Here is a 19,194-nt window from a genome sequence, read left to right as displayed (position 1 = left end):
AATGCTAACACATTAACGGAAGCACCTAGTTAGACAACACTAAGTACAAAAAGTGCTAAGGCAGTTCTAGAGTGATTTTACATCATGCCAATTAGGTTTATGATCTTTAAAATGATGAAAATGGCTAAAATGCTAACAAGCTAACATGATGGTAGCACCTAGCTAGATAAAGTACAGAAAGTGCCAAGTGCTAAGTGGCTTAGTCACTTTGAAATGCTTTTGAATTCTGATTGCGGGAACTGAAGCTGAAACTGAGAGGAACAGGAACCTACATCATGCCAAGTAGGTTTATACTATTTAAAATGATGAAAATGGCTAAAATACTAACATGCTAACATGGTGGTAGCACCTAGCTAGATAAAGTACAGAAAGTGCCAAGGCACTTCTAAAGTGATTTTAGGTCATGCCAAGTAGGTTTATACTATTTAAAATGATGAAAATGGATAAAATACTAGCATGCTAACATGGTGGTAGCACCTAGCTAGATAACGCTAAGTACGACACTAAGTACAAAAAGTGCTAAGGCAGTTCTATAGTGATTCTCCTTATGTGCCTGTCCAAAGTCACAAGTTAAGTTATGACAACCGCTTATGTCGACGTGGGTCCGCCAGCCAATGAGAGGCTCGTACATGCAGACAGCATTTCATTTGAAATGCTGCATTTAAGATGTTTTTTAGGGGGGACTTTTAAAGACAAATAGCTTTCTATTGAACACAAATGTTGCAAGTATATGAAAAGCTTTGAAAAATACTTTAGCACGGCCATAAAGTTAAAGTGCATGCAAGTGCACAGTGGTGTTCCTCATTAAAGTGTTGAAATGCTAACACTTTGACTCCTGGCGTAAATGATCCCGCACTAGCTTAACTAACTGCCATGTTTTATGGCGACCAGCAGCCGCACTACAAAGAAGCTTTTACATTTGCCGTGCTTTTATGAAACCCATATGCTCCGGCTACCGGGCGCTATACAGGATACCATTCACAAGAAATGAATGGCCAGCATCCAACATATGCGTGCATGTGTGTGTGCCGTGTGCTTTCATTGTTTTCCTCTTCGCATGCCTCGAGTGTCGCGTGCATGTGTGCGTGCGTGCATGTGCGTGCACATGTGTGCGCTCCATTAACGTGCAGCAGGTCTATAATGATGTGCGACACAGAGGCCCACACCTCATTCCTCACCAATCACACCCTGGTCTCTCCGGACAGCAGGAGGGAGGAGGGGGGTGCGGGAAAAGGAACAAGTCAGGAAGGTCAAAGACAGTGAGAAAAGTGGAATGGAAGTGATGACACAGTTACAAAAAAACTAGGTTTGACCAACGAGGGAGGTGTACAGTGGTACCTCAGTTCAGGAGGTGTTTTTAATTTATGTAGGACAGCTCAGCCAAACAAATGCAACATTTATCCTGCAGAAATTAATTAGTCACTTTGAAATGCTTTTGAATTCTGATTGCGGGAACTGAAGCTGAAACTGAGAGGAACAGGAAATACAAACAAAATTCTTATTTGCCCATATAAGAAGCCGTCCTTCCAAGTGCAAGTCTATGATTCTCTCCTGGAAAGGGGTGGAGTGCATCTCCAGGTCGGGGATGAGATCCTGACTTGTCTTGTTCACCAACGTGACATCGACAGGCGGATTCGTGATGCGGATTCTGCATCGGTCTGTTGTGATTAAGAGGGAGCTGAGCCAAAAGACAAAGCTTTCAATTTTCCAGTCGATCTACTTTCCTACCTGTGGTCATGAGTTTTGGGTTGTGACCAAAAGGACAAGATCACAGGAACAAGCAGCGTAAATTAGTTTCCCCCGTAGGCTGGCTAAGGCTCTCTGTTATCGATAGGGTGAAAGTCTCTGTCATCCGGGAGGAACTCAGAGTAGAGCCGTAGCTCCTTTATTGAGAGTAGCCAGATTTGGTGGCTCGGGCATCTAGTCCGCATCCTGGACGTCCCCCTGGTGAGGTGTTCAGGGCACGTCCGACTGGTGGGAGGCCTCGGGGAAGACTCAGGACATGTTGGAGAGACTATGTCTCTCAGCTCAGGATCCGCAGGGAGGAGCTGCACTCAGCAGCCAGAGAGAGGGAAGTCTGGGCTCAATTACCTGCAGGTGTATTCAAATGACTATTCTGGTCAACTTGCATGTCACAAAATTGTGAAAAATTCAAAAGGCATTGTTTTCAGACAAAAACATGTACCTGTATGTACCTGTATGTACCTGTATGTACCTGTTTGGGCACTGCTTATACATTGGCACCGTTTCATGTACCAATTTGGCACCGGTATCGGATAATATGTAACTGAAACACATCTCTACATGTGAACGACAGACTTACTTCATTAACCTTCTTATCTTCAAGTACTGCGTGTGTTCCTCAAAAAACTGAAGATAAAAAAAAAGTGCCCCCAAAAGACTGCTCCACTCCCCCGGTCTAAATTTATCTCATCTAATTGCATCCATCAAGTTATAAATTAAGCAGTGCGGGGACACACGGACACACACACACACACTGTGTGTGTGTGTGTGTGTGTGTGTGTGTGTATATATATATATATATATATATATATATATATATATATATATATATATATATATATATATATGGCCAAAAGTGGGGTTCATTATCTGTTGGACCTTAACAGTCACGTTTCAGATATACAGTCAATTATAGAAAATAACACTGAACCTTAATTCTTTTCTACTTACGAATGTCTTAAAAACATGATCAATTTTTTACAGGAACCCTGAACTGTGAACGACAGCAAACAATTACAAATTGCCAAAGAATAAAAATAAAAGCAGTATTGGAAGCTGGAAAATGCCGAGTATGTGCGCACGGCTTGGCAAGAAGCCTTTCATACTCTTCCACCTTCACGCAAGGCAATTTATCGGATCAGGGATACATTTGAAAACTCTAGGTTCAGCGTGTAATGCTCCGAAATCTGGACGTCCTATGACTTCCGTGACTGAAGAAAATAAGATGTTGGTGGCTATGACATTTGCGAACAGTCCCAAGAAGTCCACACAACGTGCTTCACAACAACTATCCTTACCGTCCACGACTGGTACATGCTTTGGAGGATGATCCAGATAACCCTACTGTTGGCCCACCCGTGTATATATATATATATATATATATATATATATATATATACACACACACACACACATATATATATATATATATATATATATATCTGAAGATTCTCCTTGTGGACACGGTGTGAGTCGGTGTTGGCATGCCAGACATAAAATGTGTGAAGCAGTTGCAGTTGGCCTATTTGCATGGAACATCATGGTGTTCAGCTGACATCTTGCAAGCGTGGGCGGTGAGCTCTTCCCGTCAGCCACAACATCACCAAACACAACCACAGTCGAAGAAATGCAAATCACACTTTACCGCATTGAGATATGGCAATTGGGAGCAGAGTAAAGATGGGTTATTATTAAAAGACTCAAAAACAGGCAATGATCATTTTTTTGCAGTTTAATTTGTAATTGTGACAAATACAGACTTTTTTTGTACAATCTGTTTTTTTAAACCACTATTGGTAAACATATGCTCATCGGCGGTGGTGTTCTTTTATTTCAAAAAATATAATTTGGAGCAAGTTGCATACATATATAGAGTGTTGCTTGTGGTTTATCTTTCAGGACTCGCTGTCTCGCGGATTTTCTTTAGTGCCGAGCCTGGCCATAAGAACTGCATTGTGGGAAGTTGAGTGTTATAGTTCTGTGCTTTAGCACAAGGCAACGTGCCTCTCTGTTCTCTCTCTTCTGTCTGCACTGCCCATTGTCTTCTGCATCCTGATTGGCTGTAGACCGTTGTCTCCTTCGTGCCGTCTCCTGTTGTGGTCATGGCTAAGTAAGTAGCTAACCGTGTGAGATGCTTGCAAACCACCAATACTGTAAACAATAGAAGAAACAGAAGAAGCTAACCATGTGAAGAAAATTCGACGACAGGAGCAATATGTTTTAACAATGATACAAAAACACTACAGCCGAACAGCATCAGAACGAGGCACGGTCAGAGGAGTGAAATATGCACGAGTCACTTAATAATTTCTTGTGTCCAACCGAGTAGGTTGATCGTTACAATTCAAATGAAATTTGAACTTTGAAAGTGTTAATGCCTATCTGAGAAAAGTGTATAGAGTGTATGGTGAAGGGTTTTACAGCCTTAAAACATATAAAATATTTGTAAAAAAAAAAAACATAGCTGGCTACTTCACGGACTTCACTTGGCTACTTCACGGACTTCACTTGTTTTGGGAACCTATCCCTAACACTTTTCATGGCAGACCAACCAATTTCACAGGATTTTCCTGAATAAGGCACCCAGAATGTACATGAATGAGTTTTGGATTTACCATTTGAACAATGTCAACAATCCAATCAAACAAAAACACAGCAAAAATGCAATAAACAACACAGCAAAACACGAAAACCAGCGGTACTGGAAAGCACAGAACCTCAAGTTGCAAAAACTCTTTTGATTGCAAATGGTTCAACACGTATGGTAGTTTAAAAATAGCAATGCAAGTCCTGTCACCGACAGCAGATTTGGTGTTAAAGGGTTCAATAAAAATAATTTGGCTTGTTTTTGCCCACGGGCTATAGTATGCCATAGACTGCGCTAAAATATGTCTAAAACATATCTAAAATCTTCAATCACCACTGCTTTGTGAGTATTTGTCAGGTAGAACCACAAGGAGTACTGTCCATGTATTCTTGGATAACCAGAATTAGACCAAAAGGGGAGTTTCAGATGTGATTCCAAGAGCAGACGAACAGCCACGGACAGCTGAGCTGTAGATTCTTGTAGAGCACCTGTGAGTCAATGAAACTCGAGTCTTCGTCAATTATGTATGAGTCAGTGAAACTTCAGTCTTTGTGGCGCACCTTTGAGCCAGTGAAACTCGGGTCTTCATCAACTCCTGAGTCAGGGAAACTCTAGTCTTCATCAACCAGTGAGTCCGTGAAACGAGAGTCTTCATTTAGCACCCATGAGTCAGTGAGCTCGAGTCTTCATCAACCCATGAAACCTTTGAGCCTTCGTGAGTACCTCTGAGTCAGTGAAACTTGAGTCTTCAATTAGTACCCATGAGTCAGTGAAACTTGGGTCTTGGTGGTGCACCTTTTAGTCAGCAAAACTCGGGTCTTAATCAACTCCTGAGTCGGTGAAACTTGAGTCTTCGTCAACCCGTGAGTCTGTGAAACTAGGGTCTTCATTTAGCGCCCGTCAGCCAGTAAACTCCAGTCTTCATCAAACCATGAGTCAGTGAAACTTGAGCCTTTGTCGAGTACCCGTGAGTCAGTGAAACTTGAGTCTTCATTGAGTACCCGTTAGTCAGTGAAAGTTGAGTCTTCATTGGGTACCTGTGAGTCAGTGAAACGTGAGTCTTTGTCAAGTATCCATGAGTCTGTGAAACTCAAGTCTTTATCAAGCACCCGTGAGTCAGTTAAACTTGAGTCTTTGTCAACCTGTGAGTCAGTGACCATGTCAGTGAAACTCCAGTGTTCATGAAATGCACAAGAGTCAGTGAAACTCGGATCTTTGTCCACCAGAGTCATTGAAACTTGAGTCATCATCAAGCACCCATGGGTCAGTGAAACTCAAGTCTTCATCAACCTGTGAGTCCATTAAATTCCAGTTTTCGTCAAACCCATAAGTCAGTGAAACTCGAGTCTTTGTCGAGAACCTCTCAGTGAAGCTGAGAAAAGTGAGTCTTAGTCGAGTGCCCGTGAGTCAGTGTAACTGCAGTCATTGTCGAGCACCCGTGGGTCAGTAAAACTCGAGTCTCTATCATCCCGTGAGTCAGTGAAGCTTGAGTCTTTGTTGAGCATCCATGAGTCAGTGAAACTCAAGTCTTTGTTGAGTACCAGTGAGTCAGTGAAACTTGAGTCTTCTTTGAGCACCCATGAGTCAGTGAAACTTGAGCCCTTGTCCCAAGAGTACCCATGAGTCTGTGAAAGCCAAAACGTTGTGAAACACCTGTGAGTCTGTGAAACTCAAGTCTTCGTCGAGTACCTATGAGCCAGTGAAACTCAAGTCTTTATTGAGCCCACGTGGGCCAGGGAAACTCTAGTGTACATGAAGTACATGTGAGACAGTGAAACTCGAGTCTACGTCGAGCACCCGTGAGTAAGTGAAACATATGGGCTGAGCGAGTGAATTGGTTTTGTGGAGTGATGCAGCTCAGGCAAGAAGAGGAAGGAAGAGTTGAGGCAAGGAGCAGATGTGTTGCTTTTTCCACGGGGTGAATACATTTATACAAATGCTCTTAGAGTAACCGTTGCACAATAAATGACATGTTAAATTCTCTCCTTTCTTAATTTAGATAGTGGTAGCAGGGAGAAGTATGAGTACCCTTGAGTCCCGAATCCGTAAAACGCGAGTCTAATGACTCATTATGACTCGCATGTCTCTAATTTACATAGACCTTTATAAAGAAAAACAAATATTTATTTGATTTTCCCCCAAATAACATAGTGTAGGGTTCAGGAGTACTGTCTTCTTTCTGAGAATCTTGAGACCAAGAGAGGGAAAATGTGCCGTCCATGTGTTGCACGCTTGGCTAAAAACACTTGTCAGCTCTTTTCCGAGGCACCGAGATTGCTTCCTAATAATATGGTTTATAGGGGCAGTTCTGCTGGCCTCTGGTGAATGTTTCCATTTGAAACCTGTCATGAGAGCCTGCCTTTACTATCTTGCAGAGCGCCAGTGTTTCCAACAGGACCACAAGACATGAAGCTGTGGGGGAGGCGGGGGGAGTGAAGACCGGAACATGCATGCAGAACCGGTACTTCCACACAGTCCTGACAGTCAGATCTGCTTGAAAGTAGTTAAGTTCAGGACACTAAGTAGCACATTTGAATGAATCTTCATATTTCAGTTTCATGAAAGTAAGCGTATTATTTATTTTTTAAATTATTTTAGTGACATTATCAATTGAATCTCAATACACGAGATTGGGTCTATGAGACAAGACTTGAACATCCATCCATCCATTTTCTATACCGCTTCTCCTCTTTAGGGTGGCGGGGGCATGCTGGAGCCTATCTCAGCTGCCTTCGGGCGACAGGCGGGGCACACCCTGGACTGGTCGCCAGCCAATCGCAGGGCACATATAGACAAACAACCATTCACACTCACATTCATACCTATGGACAATTTAGAGTCGCCAATTAACGTAACCGGAGGAAACCGGAGTACCCGGAGAAAACCGACACACGCACGGGGAGAACATGCAAACTCCACACAGAAATGCCCAACGGAGAATCGAACCCAGGTCTTCCCGATCTCCAGACTGTGACTGTGTGGCCAGCATGCTAACCCTACTAATTCAATTTCTGCTACGTTACCTTGCATTGCTCCTTACGAGGCTACACTCTTCTGCACTGTGTTTATGCTACCAGCCCCGCCTCCACCCGCCGCCAAAAAGAGACTGTACGACTGGCAAAAGGCCTCAGCCCGTTTATTTATTATTGTCCCAGTCCTAGTGACCACGAGACCACGTGAGATCTTGTGATCTTACAAGTGAGCTCAGGGGAAGTTAGGACAGGCAGGAGAAAAACAGACAGCTTGATTTGCTCACCAGCACAGTAAAGGTAATCTCACTTCATTCATAGAGCATTTTCTTTAAACTTCTCGCTGATCTGAGCTATTTTTATTGTTATTGTATTTATAATTACACAAATTGGCCCTATAAAAAGGGCCGCACGGTGGTCTAGTGGTTAGCATGTTGGCCAATACAGTAACAGCCTGGAGATCGGGAAGACCTGGATTCGATTCTCCCTTGGGCATTTCTGTGTGGAGTTTGCATGTTCTCCCCGTGCGTGCGTGGGTTTTCTCCGGGTACTCCAGCTTCCTCCCACATTCCAAAAACATGCATGTTAGGTTAACTGGTGACTCAAAATTGTCCATAGATATGAATGTGAGTGTGAATGGTTGTTTGTCTATATGTGCCCTGCGATTGGCTGGCGACCAGTCCAGGGTGTACCCTGCCTGTCGCCCGAAGGCAGCTGAGATAGGCTCCAGCAATCCCCCGCGGAGGAGAGGAGAAGCGGCATAGAAAATGGATGGATGGCCCTATAATGATTGGGCTGATATTTATCGTGCAAGCCTACAACAACAAACGATTAACCAAATACCAAAATAGCTGTTGATTAATTGCATAATCAATTAATCACCGATTAATTGTTGCAGCTCTACATGATACACATCTATTTGAAGGCCAGGAAAATTTTGCTCCCCTCGCTTTAGGGTTAGCGGGGTGAGGGGTCAGGGTTAGGGTAAAGGTTAGTATACAGGCGAAATTATGCTACGGCAACGTCAGTACGTCTTGATTCATTTAGCTCTTGACGTACAATTCTCTACTAAAATGCTACGGGCAGCATTTTCCTGATTGACTAGCTACTTTTCGGTGTAGGCGATATTTGCATTGAACAAATGTAACGACATGTTGGTGTGGTGACATTGATGTTCTGAATTCTGTTGTTCACGAATGCACCTCACTGTGAATGTTATTTGTCACGTAGCTGCGAGAGTGGAGAGGAAGAGACGTGTGTGCGAGCTGACTTGTGTCGGAACTGCACTACTGTTGGCGTGAAGGTTGGTGATAAAACTGAAAAAGAGCATCAGACTGGGTGACTATCAGGGTGCTAAGTATTTTGTAGGAGTACCCGCCTCAACTTGCACCATTTCTTTTGTTATGGTGGACATTTTGGCGGTTCCTCAAAAGGGAAAAAAATGGAAGTGATGTATGAAGAAAAGCCGACCAAATCACAGCTCAGCAGTCCGTGTTGTCGTCAATACAATTTTTTGGGCGTGCACGTCAAGCTCGGTCGGATGTAGCATAATAAATATCAGTTCGCCTATAGGGAGAGGATGCAGTCTCCATGGCACTTCACACAGCCCTGACCCACTTGCAGCTTCCTAACACCTGTGTGAGGATGCTGTTTGTGGACTTCAGTTCAGCTTTTAATAGAGTGTGCCCGGACAAACTGACATCGAAGCTTCATAACCTGGGACTGTCCACATCGCTGTGTCACTGAATTGGGGACTTCCTCACCAAAAGGCCTCAGAGGGTGAGAATGGGAGACAGGACATCATCCACACTGGTCCTGAGCACATCCCAGCCTGCACAAACCCATCTGTGAAGTTTGCCTATGATACCACCGTAGTGGGTCTCATATCGGACAATGATGAGACCCACTCCAGCACGTTATTCAGTGGTGTTCAGATAACAACCTTGTTCTGAACACCAACAAGACCAAGGAGGTCAGTGTGGACTCCAGAACGACAGAGCACACTCCGCTCCTCATCAAAGGGGGATCAATGAAGCGTGTTCACGAGTTTCTGGGTATCCACATTCCATCTGACCTGACCTGGTCCCTGAATACAGCTCACCTGGTGAAGAGGGCTCAACAAAGACTCTTCTTCCTCAAGAAGGTGAAACGTGCTCCTGGCAAACTTCTACAGGACCACAATAGAAAGCATCCTCTGTCTTGGTCAAACAGTGTGGCACGGCAGCTGCACAGCTCAGGACAGGAAGCATTTATACCAGGTGGTGAAAACAGCACAGGGGATTGTGGCAAGTCCTCTTCCAGACCTGGACTCGATATACACGGGCCGGGTCCAGAGGAAGGCCCGACGTATAGCCGCCGACCCCACCCACACAGGAAATAGACTGTTTGTTCCGCTTCCCTCAGGGAAACGGTACAGAAACATAAAAACTCTGACCTCCAGACTCAAAAAGTTTTTATCCAAGAGCTGTCCAATCCATTTCCCCCTTTCCACTGGACTGCACTTTACACTCATCCTACTGCTCATGTGCACTAAGATTGTTTACATATTTATATCTTCTTAGTATGTTTTTATTTTATTTGTACATAGTGTACCTTTTTTATTTACTACAGGGACCCAATCTTCACCGTCTGAGCAGCCTACGACCCACAGTAACATGAGGAGCACAGAAGATAGCCACCTTGCAGCCAGACTATTAGAAACACGTCTTCCTGTCTGGCTGCTGGAGTTCAGGAATTACACGTTTGTGGCAATTCCACGAGATGCCAACACTGAAGAGCAACCACCAAAGTCTGGAATAAATAGCCACCTTTCCGATGTACCGTTTCTTTATTTGACTCGTATAGAAATACTTAAAAAAAACAACAAACAAACAAGAAACGCAACAACAAGTAGCACCATTACTTATCATGTATACTTTAAAATGTCAGAAAAATAAAACTCTTGATACATTTTCAAATCTCAGGAAATATTACCCATGAGGATAAAGGCCCTTTATCATAAAATAAAATATATTCTGTTCTTAAAATTTGCTCAATTAAGCACATTTACACTAAAATAACTACATATATGTAAACAAGTGGTAAATAAAGGTATTAAAATAGAAATACTAAAGCTGTCGTGGTGCAACAGAAGCCTGTCATTCCCACGAAAATGTCATTCATAGAAAGTTTGAAAAAGCATACATTGTTTCTTTGTCTTCACCTTACTAAGATTTGTACATTTGGATGTGTTTAGAATAACAATATAGCACAAAATATGCTTTCTATTACTGAATATAAAATATGCCAAGTGAAGCATATTCAAAAGCCTAAAAAAAACACAATCATCCCATCACAACACAATACTCTCAAATTCAATACATAACTTCTCTTCCTCACCCGGGTGTTATTAAAAGAATACAGTGATCAATTACTAAAAAATAAACGCCATTTCAACGCAGCTACAAAAAGTTCACTGAACTCAAAATATCTGTAAACATCTTCGCAATAAGAAATACAACTTTCAAGTCAAAAGAGGATCAAATACTTCTATCTTGTTGGCGTTACGTCAAACCTTTGAGGAAATGCATTCGATACGTGAGCGTGTGGGATAATACTCCCTCGTGTGGTTTGTAAACAGGAGCCCAGCTAGTTTTGTATGTCCGACCATTAGCTTCGTGTGCTAACAGTAACTGCATCCTGTGACATCAATATAAGGTACAAGCCACGAGAGTTGTTGATTATTGTTTAGACATATTTAAAACATGCATTTACAGGGTGCAAATATTCCCCCAAGCTACAGTACAGTCCTTTATTCAGTTCAAGACCCAAAAGGGCAGGGGTGTCCGACATGGGCAGAAGAATGCAGGGGGGGACGCTTTTGATGATTTTTTCCGCCCACTGTGTTCAAGGTTTTTCTTTAAATCACACTGTTTTTTCTTATTATTATCATCAGTATTAAACTTGAGGAATGAATGGACTTTCATACAAATAGTAAGACTGAAAACAATCCATCAAGTCAAAAACATGGTACGGGAAATGGAATGTCTTGACTGTGATTGCAGTATTTCCTAATTGTGGTGGTGGTTTGCGGAATCACCACTCCCGAGGCGAATTCAGTAATTAATTGGTTCCAGAGCCGACCATGATAAGTGAATTTCCACAAATTAGGATTCCTTCTTGATCAATTGAATAGTTTTGTAGTTTTTACTGTTTACAACCTTCTAAATAGATTTTTTTAACATTATTAGAGACCTTTAGAGATGAAATAACACCCCTATAGTCACCTTTACACTCGGATTACCTAATATAGTAGACATAATAAGAGAAAATAAGACATAAATAAGACTCGTGCTCATGTGTCTTGCTGTAAATGTGTTCCTGTGTTGGACAGGAAGTGACGTTGGGGATTCACAGTTGAGTCTTAGCATGACGTGGGTTACAGCCGCAACAGTAGATTACAGATTATTGTGTCTGTTGTGAGATCATTCAAACCCGCAATATAAATCTGTTGTTCCGTCTGGTGCTTGTGTGTCTCATCCAACATTACAGTAACATTACTGACACCTACTGACCAGGGTAGAATACTACACATCATCACAACATCTTTGCATGTGTCTTCTAAATGCCTTATACTTTTAATTTGACTTCATTTAGCCGTTTTTACGATTGAATGATTTGAGTTTAGTCCAAAAATATGTACAATTTGCTTCAATATTTTTTTGCTAAAACGGTGATAGAATGAAGACATGAAATTGGAATCATGAAGCAGCGAGGGATTACAGTACTTTGCCTTTCGTGACCGCTTACATTTGATTACCGCGTAGTCCAAATGTAACGCTGTAAACCTACGAGAAACCCTGCTTTCCTGTTATTGGATGAAGTACTTAGTGGAATTTCTTTTTCGCTGTCTTGCCCCGGCCCAATAAAAAACATGAGCCACGATGGCAAATGGCCCCCGGGTGTAACAGGAAAGCTCAAAAGTACATTGGTAACCTCACTCCTTGACGCCTTGAGAGAGCCGTGCTGGACGAGTTGGACGACTCTCACCTGCGGAGCCAGGTTCTATCCCCGGGCGTGCGCAGGGGCAGACCAGTTGGGTTACATTTGGACACCTCAGCAAACGGGTGTCTGGTACTGCAGCCTGGAACATAACTGCACGTAATGCTATGTACACTTGATGATTAATAAAACCATATCAAGATCTTTTGTTGTCAGGTGTTATGAAAATATACGTATGGCCTGAGTGACGCTGGTTTGGCAGATGGGGCATTTGGGCTGGCTTCTCTGGCAGATGCGGTTGGCACATTCCATACAGAAGAGGTTGTGTCCACACGGAACCAGCGCTGCAATGACCTCGCTTTCGAAGCACACCGAACAGTCACGACTGCTTTTTCGGCTGCTAGACGAGGTAGAGGAGGACGAGGAGGAGGCGGAGGAGTCGTATGGAAGGTGAGTGGTCGTCAGAGAGGCGAGGGTGTTGCCGGGAAAACCCAGCAAGTCTCCAGCCGCCGCCCGTCGGGCTAGCAGGTGCTCGGTGGTACCAGCGTGGAGGGGCGGTGACAGTCTGGACTCTCTCTGGTCTCTGTTAATCCGTCTTTGACTTGCCATCACGCCATTGGCGTTGCTGGGGTAAAAAGCGGGCGTGGAACTCGGAGAACTAGTCGAGGAGGGGGCGATTCGGTTTTCATACTGGGACCAGAAACTCCCAGTAGGGGTTGGCATGGTTTCGAGGCCTGGTGGTGAATCAAAAGTCAGGTCGGTGCCGTCAGAAGAGATCACCTCATTTCCATAAATGTTGCCGTTTGTGTTATCACTGATGTTGTTGTTGTTGTTGTTGGTTGTGTAGCTTAGGGTGGGGCTGGGGGGGCTGTAGTCTGCCATGCGGGAGCCAAAGTAGGAGTCAGTGGACGCGCTGCCGAGGGAGGACGACGAGTCGTTGCGGTATTTGGAGAAGGGCTTGGGCATCATCCCAGCGCTTGGCTTGGACCACGAGGTAGGGTGTCCCTGCAGGTCAAAACCAACATCTGTCCCATTGGCATGGAAGTCATTTTCATCCTGGAGCTCGATGACGCCTCCTGTTCTCATGGCAATGTGGGCTTCAATCTCCTCACGGGCTCGGTCCACATTCTCTGGCATCCCCGTCACCTCAAACACCGGCTCCTTGTCCCGACTCGGAGTCACGATATAAGTGTGGGTTTGCTGCTGGATGCGCTTGATGGTGGCGCCCTTGGGGCCGACAACAAGACCCACGACACGGTAGGGTACCCGCACCTGGATGGTGGTCTGTCCGGGGAGGTTGGGGGGGGCAGGAACTGGAGTAGCACTCCCATTCAGGCTGGTGTTTTTGTTTCTGGAAGCTCGGATCATGGAGAAATGCTCTGCCGCTGAGATGATCTCTCTTCTGGCCATCGCCACATCCTCCCTTCTGCCCGTCACCACAAAAACTGGCTCCTCACCTCGGACTGGGGTCTTGATGTAGGTGTTGGTCTTTGCTCGCAATGCTTTAATCTTGCAGCCTGAGAAAGGGAGGAAAGTGTGAACGTGAAGTTCCAGAAATCACAGCTACACCATTTCTTGACACACATGCTAGCTGTGTTTCGGTACGTAACGGTACGTGTACTGGTAGTCACAGTACACATTAAAAGTGAGGGACAGGAAGTGTTTATGACATCTACTCGATAAACAAATACAGTGCAGTCTGGCCTTTGGCTAACAATAGTGCCAAGGAGAAGCCAGAGCTTGAAAAGCCTCTTCCGTGTTTAAAGTCTCCTCTTTGGGAACACTTGGCCTTCCCGCTGAAATACGTAAATGGACAATGCCCCAATGCCAAGCGGGTAAGACGGCGAGCGGGACTATAAACTGGAACTATTAATACTACACGTCAACCAATAAGAAACTTTACTAGAAATAAAATAATCTTAATGTAGCACGTTCATAAAAGAAACACCTGAATCTTTTATATATGATTTCATTTGGATTTTTTGGGGGGGAGAATTGTATTTATTGGAGAATTATCTGACAGCAGTTTGTGGGTTTTTTTATGCTTTAAAAAATCATTAAAGTTGTTTACACAAAAGCTAAGCAGCTTTGTTTTGCCTTTTGTTTGTACCCAAAATGAATCGTCACCTCAAATACCAAACCGTGATGATGGTGTACTGTTACACCCCTCGTGTTTCTTATTCTTATTGTTGTCTCTCAAATTGTTGAAGGCCTCAGGAATAGTTTTCTACTATGAATATGTATATGAAACACTGCAAAACATGTAGCACAGGCAATATCTTTACTGATTCACAGCAATGTAAACGCTAAAGCTTTGTGATTAGGTCATAAATTGGTAGCACGGTAGTAAAGAATCCATTACAAGTCAAATGATGACGGATATCGCACTAAGAAAACACAAAAATACTACTAACTCATGTCAAAGATGGGTTGCATATATGATACATTGTTCATACTGGGCATATTTAAAATTCTGTATAAAAAAAACATTCGCCTGCTTTGTGCTGAGGTTAGATCATAAATGTTGGCCCACTTTGATCATCCTCCTCGTTTCGATACCATGCTGTGCAGTATCGCCCACGTTGTTGTGTTAATTAGACTAGCTAGTCTGCCCTAAAAACACATTAAGTGAAATAAATAAAAATATAAAACAATATAAGGTGTTTAATGTTAATGTAAATATTGTGTTTAAGTACACGACAAACTTCCGGTATTGGATGGATGTGTCCAGAAGAAGACGGAAGTTGAAGATGCGTTGACTTGCTTGTCTTGGGGAACAACGAGATGCGTTCAAGTACCACCATGGAGTGAATAAAAGTGTCTTCACACGTACCTTGCCTGCCCACAATCTCGGCCACATGCTCGGAGCTGGGCACCGGGACGCACTCTGTCATGTTGACACTTTTAGTCCGGGGCTCGTCGTGGTCGCACAGCGGGTGGTCATCGGTGTCCAGCCCGAGGAGAGAGAGCTGGTCCAGGGCGACCTGCAAAGCTCTCTGCTCGTCCAGCGCGTCTCCGTGGAGGCTGCCGTCGGTGAACAGCGAGCTGGGCATCTTCACCGACGAGGAGGAGGAGGAAAAGCAGCTTTTTCAAGACGAGAATCAAACAATAAGAAATGTCTCCTTCTGGAGGACAGGAGCACTGTCAACATCCAACCCTTTGTCTTCCACAGGAGTGCGTGAAAAGTCCCGTTACAGTCTCAGCGATTCAGCAGAGAAAATGCGTCTTTCCTCAACTAAATGCAGTAAAATAATACATGTAGTCCAATAATACATGTGGTAAAAAAAAAGATAGAAAACATGTAGTAATCTTCTGTCTGAGTCCTTCCACAGCCAGACTGCGAGTCCTGGACATGACGTCATCGCCCGGGCAGGGACTATGCGGCGCTCTGTTTTTTTCTTTCTGTAAGGTGATTGGTTGTTGGGCGGGGCTGGTGTAATATTTCTGCAAGGTGATTGGTTGTTACGTTCATATCGGGCGGGGCTTGTTCTAATTGGACGCCCATTCTTTGTTCTCTTTGTTTCTTATTGATTGCGTCTATGTTTGCTTGGTACTATAGTGGTATCCGAAGTGCGGCCAAGGGGCCATTTGTGGCTCACAGCATATTGTAAAATTCCAATTAAACAAGAATATTACAAAAAAGAGAGCAAAAATAGGGGGGGGGGGGGGAGAAAACCCCTAAAATGTTGATAATAATAACACTACTAACGCACTTTGTCAGCAATCATATTTTTAAAAAATAAAAACATAATTGTTTTAAATTAATTAACTCTTAACTAAATTGAACTTTTCTAGGGATAATATATGTACTTATGTGTATTGTATATGTCCAGACAAACAATCATTCACACTCACATTCATACTTATGGACAATTTTGAGTCTCCAGTAAACCTCACATGCATGTTTTTGGTACCCGGAGAAAACTCACGCACGCACGGGGAGAACATGCAAACTCCACACAGAGATGCCCAACGGAGATTCGAAATTCTAACATTTTATTACATCAAATTTGTTATCTATTGTACATTAATGATTTTTGGATAATGTATGTATTTTATGTACATATACTATATGTCTACAATTTGGGGTCGCGCAGTACAGTTTAACAAGAAAACTACAAAAAACAACAGCAAAAATATGTCCTATACAGCTTTGTGCTTGAACTCATCAAGTCCCTACAAGCGACCTTTTGGAGTGGTTGTCATGTGACAGTCATGTGACAGTCCCAGGATATGGCTTCCCCAAAATCCCCATCTGCATTTTTACGAGGGGGTTCTTGGTTACGGGGGGGATGGTGGGGGCGTCAATTGATCGCCACAAAGAGGATTTCAAGGCTGTCCGTCATGCAGCACAAAGGCGATGCTAATGAAGGCTCATTGAGAGCTTGTTAATATTTGACACCTCTCATGGCACCCAAGCCTCCTTCAGCCAATCAGAATTCATCTACAGAAAATGTGTTCCTGTCGGAAAGTCGCAAGCAGTAAAACAGCAGAATAGAAGCCAGGGCACAAGCAAACTTTTACATAACAACTACTGGCCCGCGGGCCTAATCCGGCCTGGGAACGACGTCAGACCAGCCCCCCGAGTCCATTTTAAAATGTGGCCGCGACTACTTGGCAATATCTTCTTATATGGCACGGTGCTCCTGTCAGATAGAGGATCTTTGACTAGTGTTTTTGCAGTAGGTGCTTAAAACCGGATTACTCCTGTTGTATAGAGGATCTTTGCCTTTTCATAGGATCTTTGATTAGCGTCAACAGTTTGTGTTTTATGATTTATGATTTATTTATGACTACAGTAGATGATGCATTTGAAGGTGTGGCATAGAAATGCATTTTTAAGAATAACAGTGATCTTTGTTTTGTAAAAATATTGAGCTGAATATGTATACTGCATATATGTACTGTAGGTGCACTGTGTCATAAAAAAAAAAGGTTGGGTGTGTTTGGTTCTTGTCTTCTCGTCTTTTCGCTGATGCCACCTCCCAGATTTCCCAACATCTCTCCTGCCTGTCGAGCCGTGCCTCCTCCTTTTCTCCTCCCCTCTTTGGTGCAACGCTCTTCCACCCTCCCACCCCCCACTCCACATGACACACTGAACTGAAGTGGCATTGCTTCCTGCACTGTCATTGGCTGCCTGCCAGACGCTGGCTGAGCCGACGGCCCTGAATGCACCACGACCTCCTCCCGCATGGAAAGCACATGCATCCATATCACGTCGCATCTTCTTCGCGTGTTTTTATTCCCTGCAGCTGCCCTGGAAGCACCACATGGTGTGCATGAGCGTATCAGTCAGTTGTTTTGAAAGAAATGTATTTGATTTGATGTATTTCACTAGTATTCACACCAGTGCTTCTGTTTATCCACCTTACAGTTGGCTTTACAAGAGAAGGCCAACTTAAGAAAAGAGTGTATATACTGAATAATGCTACGTTCACACTGCAGGGTATGATGCCTAATTTGGATTTTTTTGTTAAAATCCAATCTATTATGTGGGCGTTCACATTCCCCCAAAAATGTGACTTGTCAATGTCAATGCAGAACATCTGGGAAGTGACGCGCATGCGCAAAAGCGCAAGGTCACACGCTTTCCCAAGTGTTTACGGAAGTCAATTTGCACTCCCCTTGGTGCATTTGTGGCAGTTTCAAGGATTTTGTGCAATGGGAATCAACATTTTGATAAGATTAAGAGGGAAGACGGCAAGACTTTTGGCTTCACACTGCAGGGTTGATGCCCTATTCAGAATTTTTCTAAAATCCAACCTTTTTTGTGGTCGTTCACATTACCAAAAAAATGCGACCTGTAAATGTGAACACGACGCGTCCGGAAAGTGACACTTCACTGACAACTTTTTTCCAGTAGATCAGATACATATAGGATTGATACAGTATGTATACATACGAATGAAGCCGGAGTCGCATTTGAAGAAATCGGAATTGTACTGACCACATAAAAGGTCGGATTTTAAGAAAAAACTGAATTGGGCATCCTACCCTGCACTTGGATCAAGGATTTTGGAATTACAATTTGAGCTACGAACTATGCCGATGCCCCTCAAACGGACGGACTGGCTGACTGACGTCGACATAACCAAAAGCGAAAATAGCAACTGCTGCTAATTTATTTGTGACTTTGTCCACAGACAAAAGGAGAATGACTCACAATAAAGGAATTTTATACCTGTCAACACTTGCATTAGAAAATAAGGGACATTTTCCTGGAAAAATAAGGGAAATTCTGATCTTACACAAGAACTGTCGTCCAAGCGGACTGGAAGCTGTGCTGCTATGGCAGAACCGGAGAGGATTTTTAAAAATAGGGGATACTATTAGAACAGGAGGGTGCCGGGTAAGAAAGGCAAAATACGAAAGGTTTGACAGGTATTGGATTTTTCAATTTCAATTTCATTTTTATTTAATTGAACTTTTTACATTGAAATTTTAAATGTCAATACAATTTCTGCATATATTTATTTAGATTTCAAAATAAGTCTTTCTGTAATTCTCTTGTATGTCTTGAAACCCAAAAACCAACAGTAAGAAACACCCAAAGTCCAATAAAACATAGCAAACCCCCACTCTGCTTTGTACCAAAGCCTTGTGTTCTTGGAGCGTCTGTGACACAGTCCCTTGTAATGACATGTACTGTATATCAGTGCAAGTAGTTCTCAACTGTTTTGGCTGTGGGACCCACCATCATCTGTCAATGACAAGCGGAAATTGCGGAAATTGTTTTAACGTTAACTTCTCAAGTTTCTTATTTACTTTATAAATAACATTTTTACATTTCAAATTGAAATGTAAAAACATTGTTTGCAATGCTTACGTGGCTGCCGAAAGGGTGCTAACTTTTGATCGTGTTGGGTTGAATTTGAGGTAGTGCAAAATAAGACGTTGTCAGCACAAGACAAGTTT

At 43.2% G+C, this 19,194-nt stretch overlaps 1 protein-coding gene across 1 annotated transcript; it reads right to left on the bottom strand.

The window, feature by feature from the left end:
* Positions 1–8,098: 8,098 nt before the first annotated feature.
* On the bottom strand, positions 8,099–15,630 carry mex3b (mex-3 RNA binding family member B). The gene is made up of 2 exons (XM_054771986.1): positions 15,113–15,630; positions 8,099–13,796 (listed from the first exon to the last, which is right to left on the bottom strand). The coding sequence occupies exons 1-2, from the start codon at positions 15,330–15,332 to the stop codon at positions 12,499–12,501; spliced, it is 1,518 nt and encodes a 505-aa protein (XP_054627961.1). The 5' UTR covers positions 15,333–15,630; the 3' UTR covers positions 8,099–12,498.
* Positions 15,631–19,194: the final 3,564 nt, after the last annotated feature.

Source organism: Dunckerocampus dactyliophorus, chromosome 3 (genome assembly GCF_027744805.1).
Source record: "Dunckerocampus dactyliophorus isolate RoL2022-P2 chromosome 3, RoL_Ddac_1.1, whole genome shotgun sequence".
NCBI classification, from domain to species: Eukaryota; Metazoa; Chordata; class Actinopteri; order Syngnathiformes; family Syngnathidae; genus Dunckerocampus; species Dunckerocampus dactyliophorus.
Note: the sequence above shows the minus strand (reverse complement) of the source record. Positions and strands in the feature narration are given on the sequence as shown.

What these genes read in the sequence shown, in the direction of transcription:
- mex3b (XM_054771986.1), bottom strand. Translation starts at nt 15,332, where the DNA reads ATGCCCAGCTCGCTGTTCACCGACGGCAGCCTCCACGGAGACGCGCTG. An exon ending in CGAGATTGTGGGCAGGCAAG is followed by an intron (nt 13,797 to 15,112) that starts GTACGTGTGAAG and finishes TCCCTTTCTCAG; the next exon opens with GCTGCAAGATTAAAGCATTG.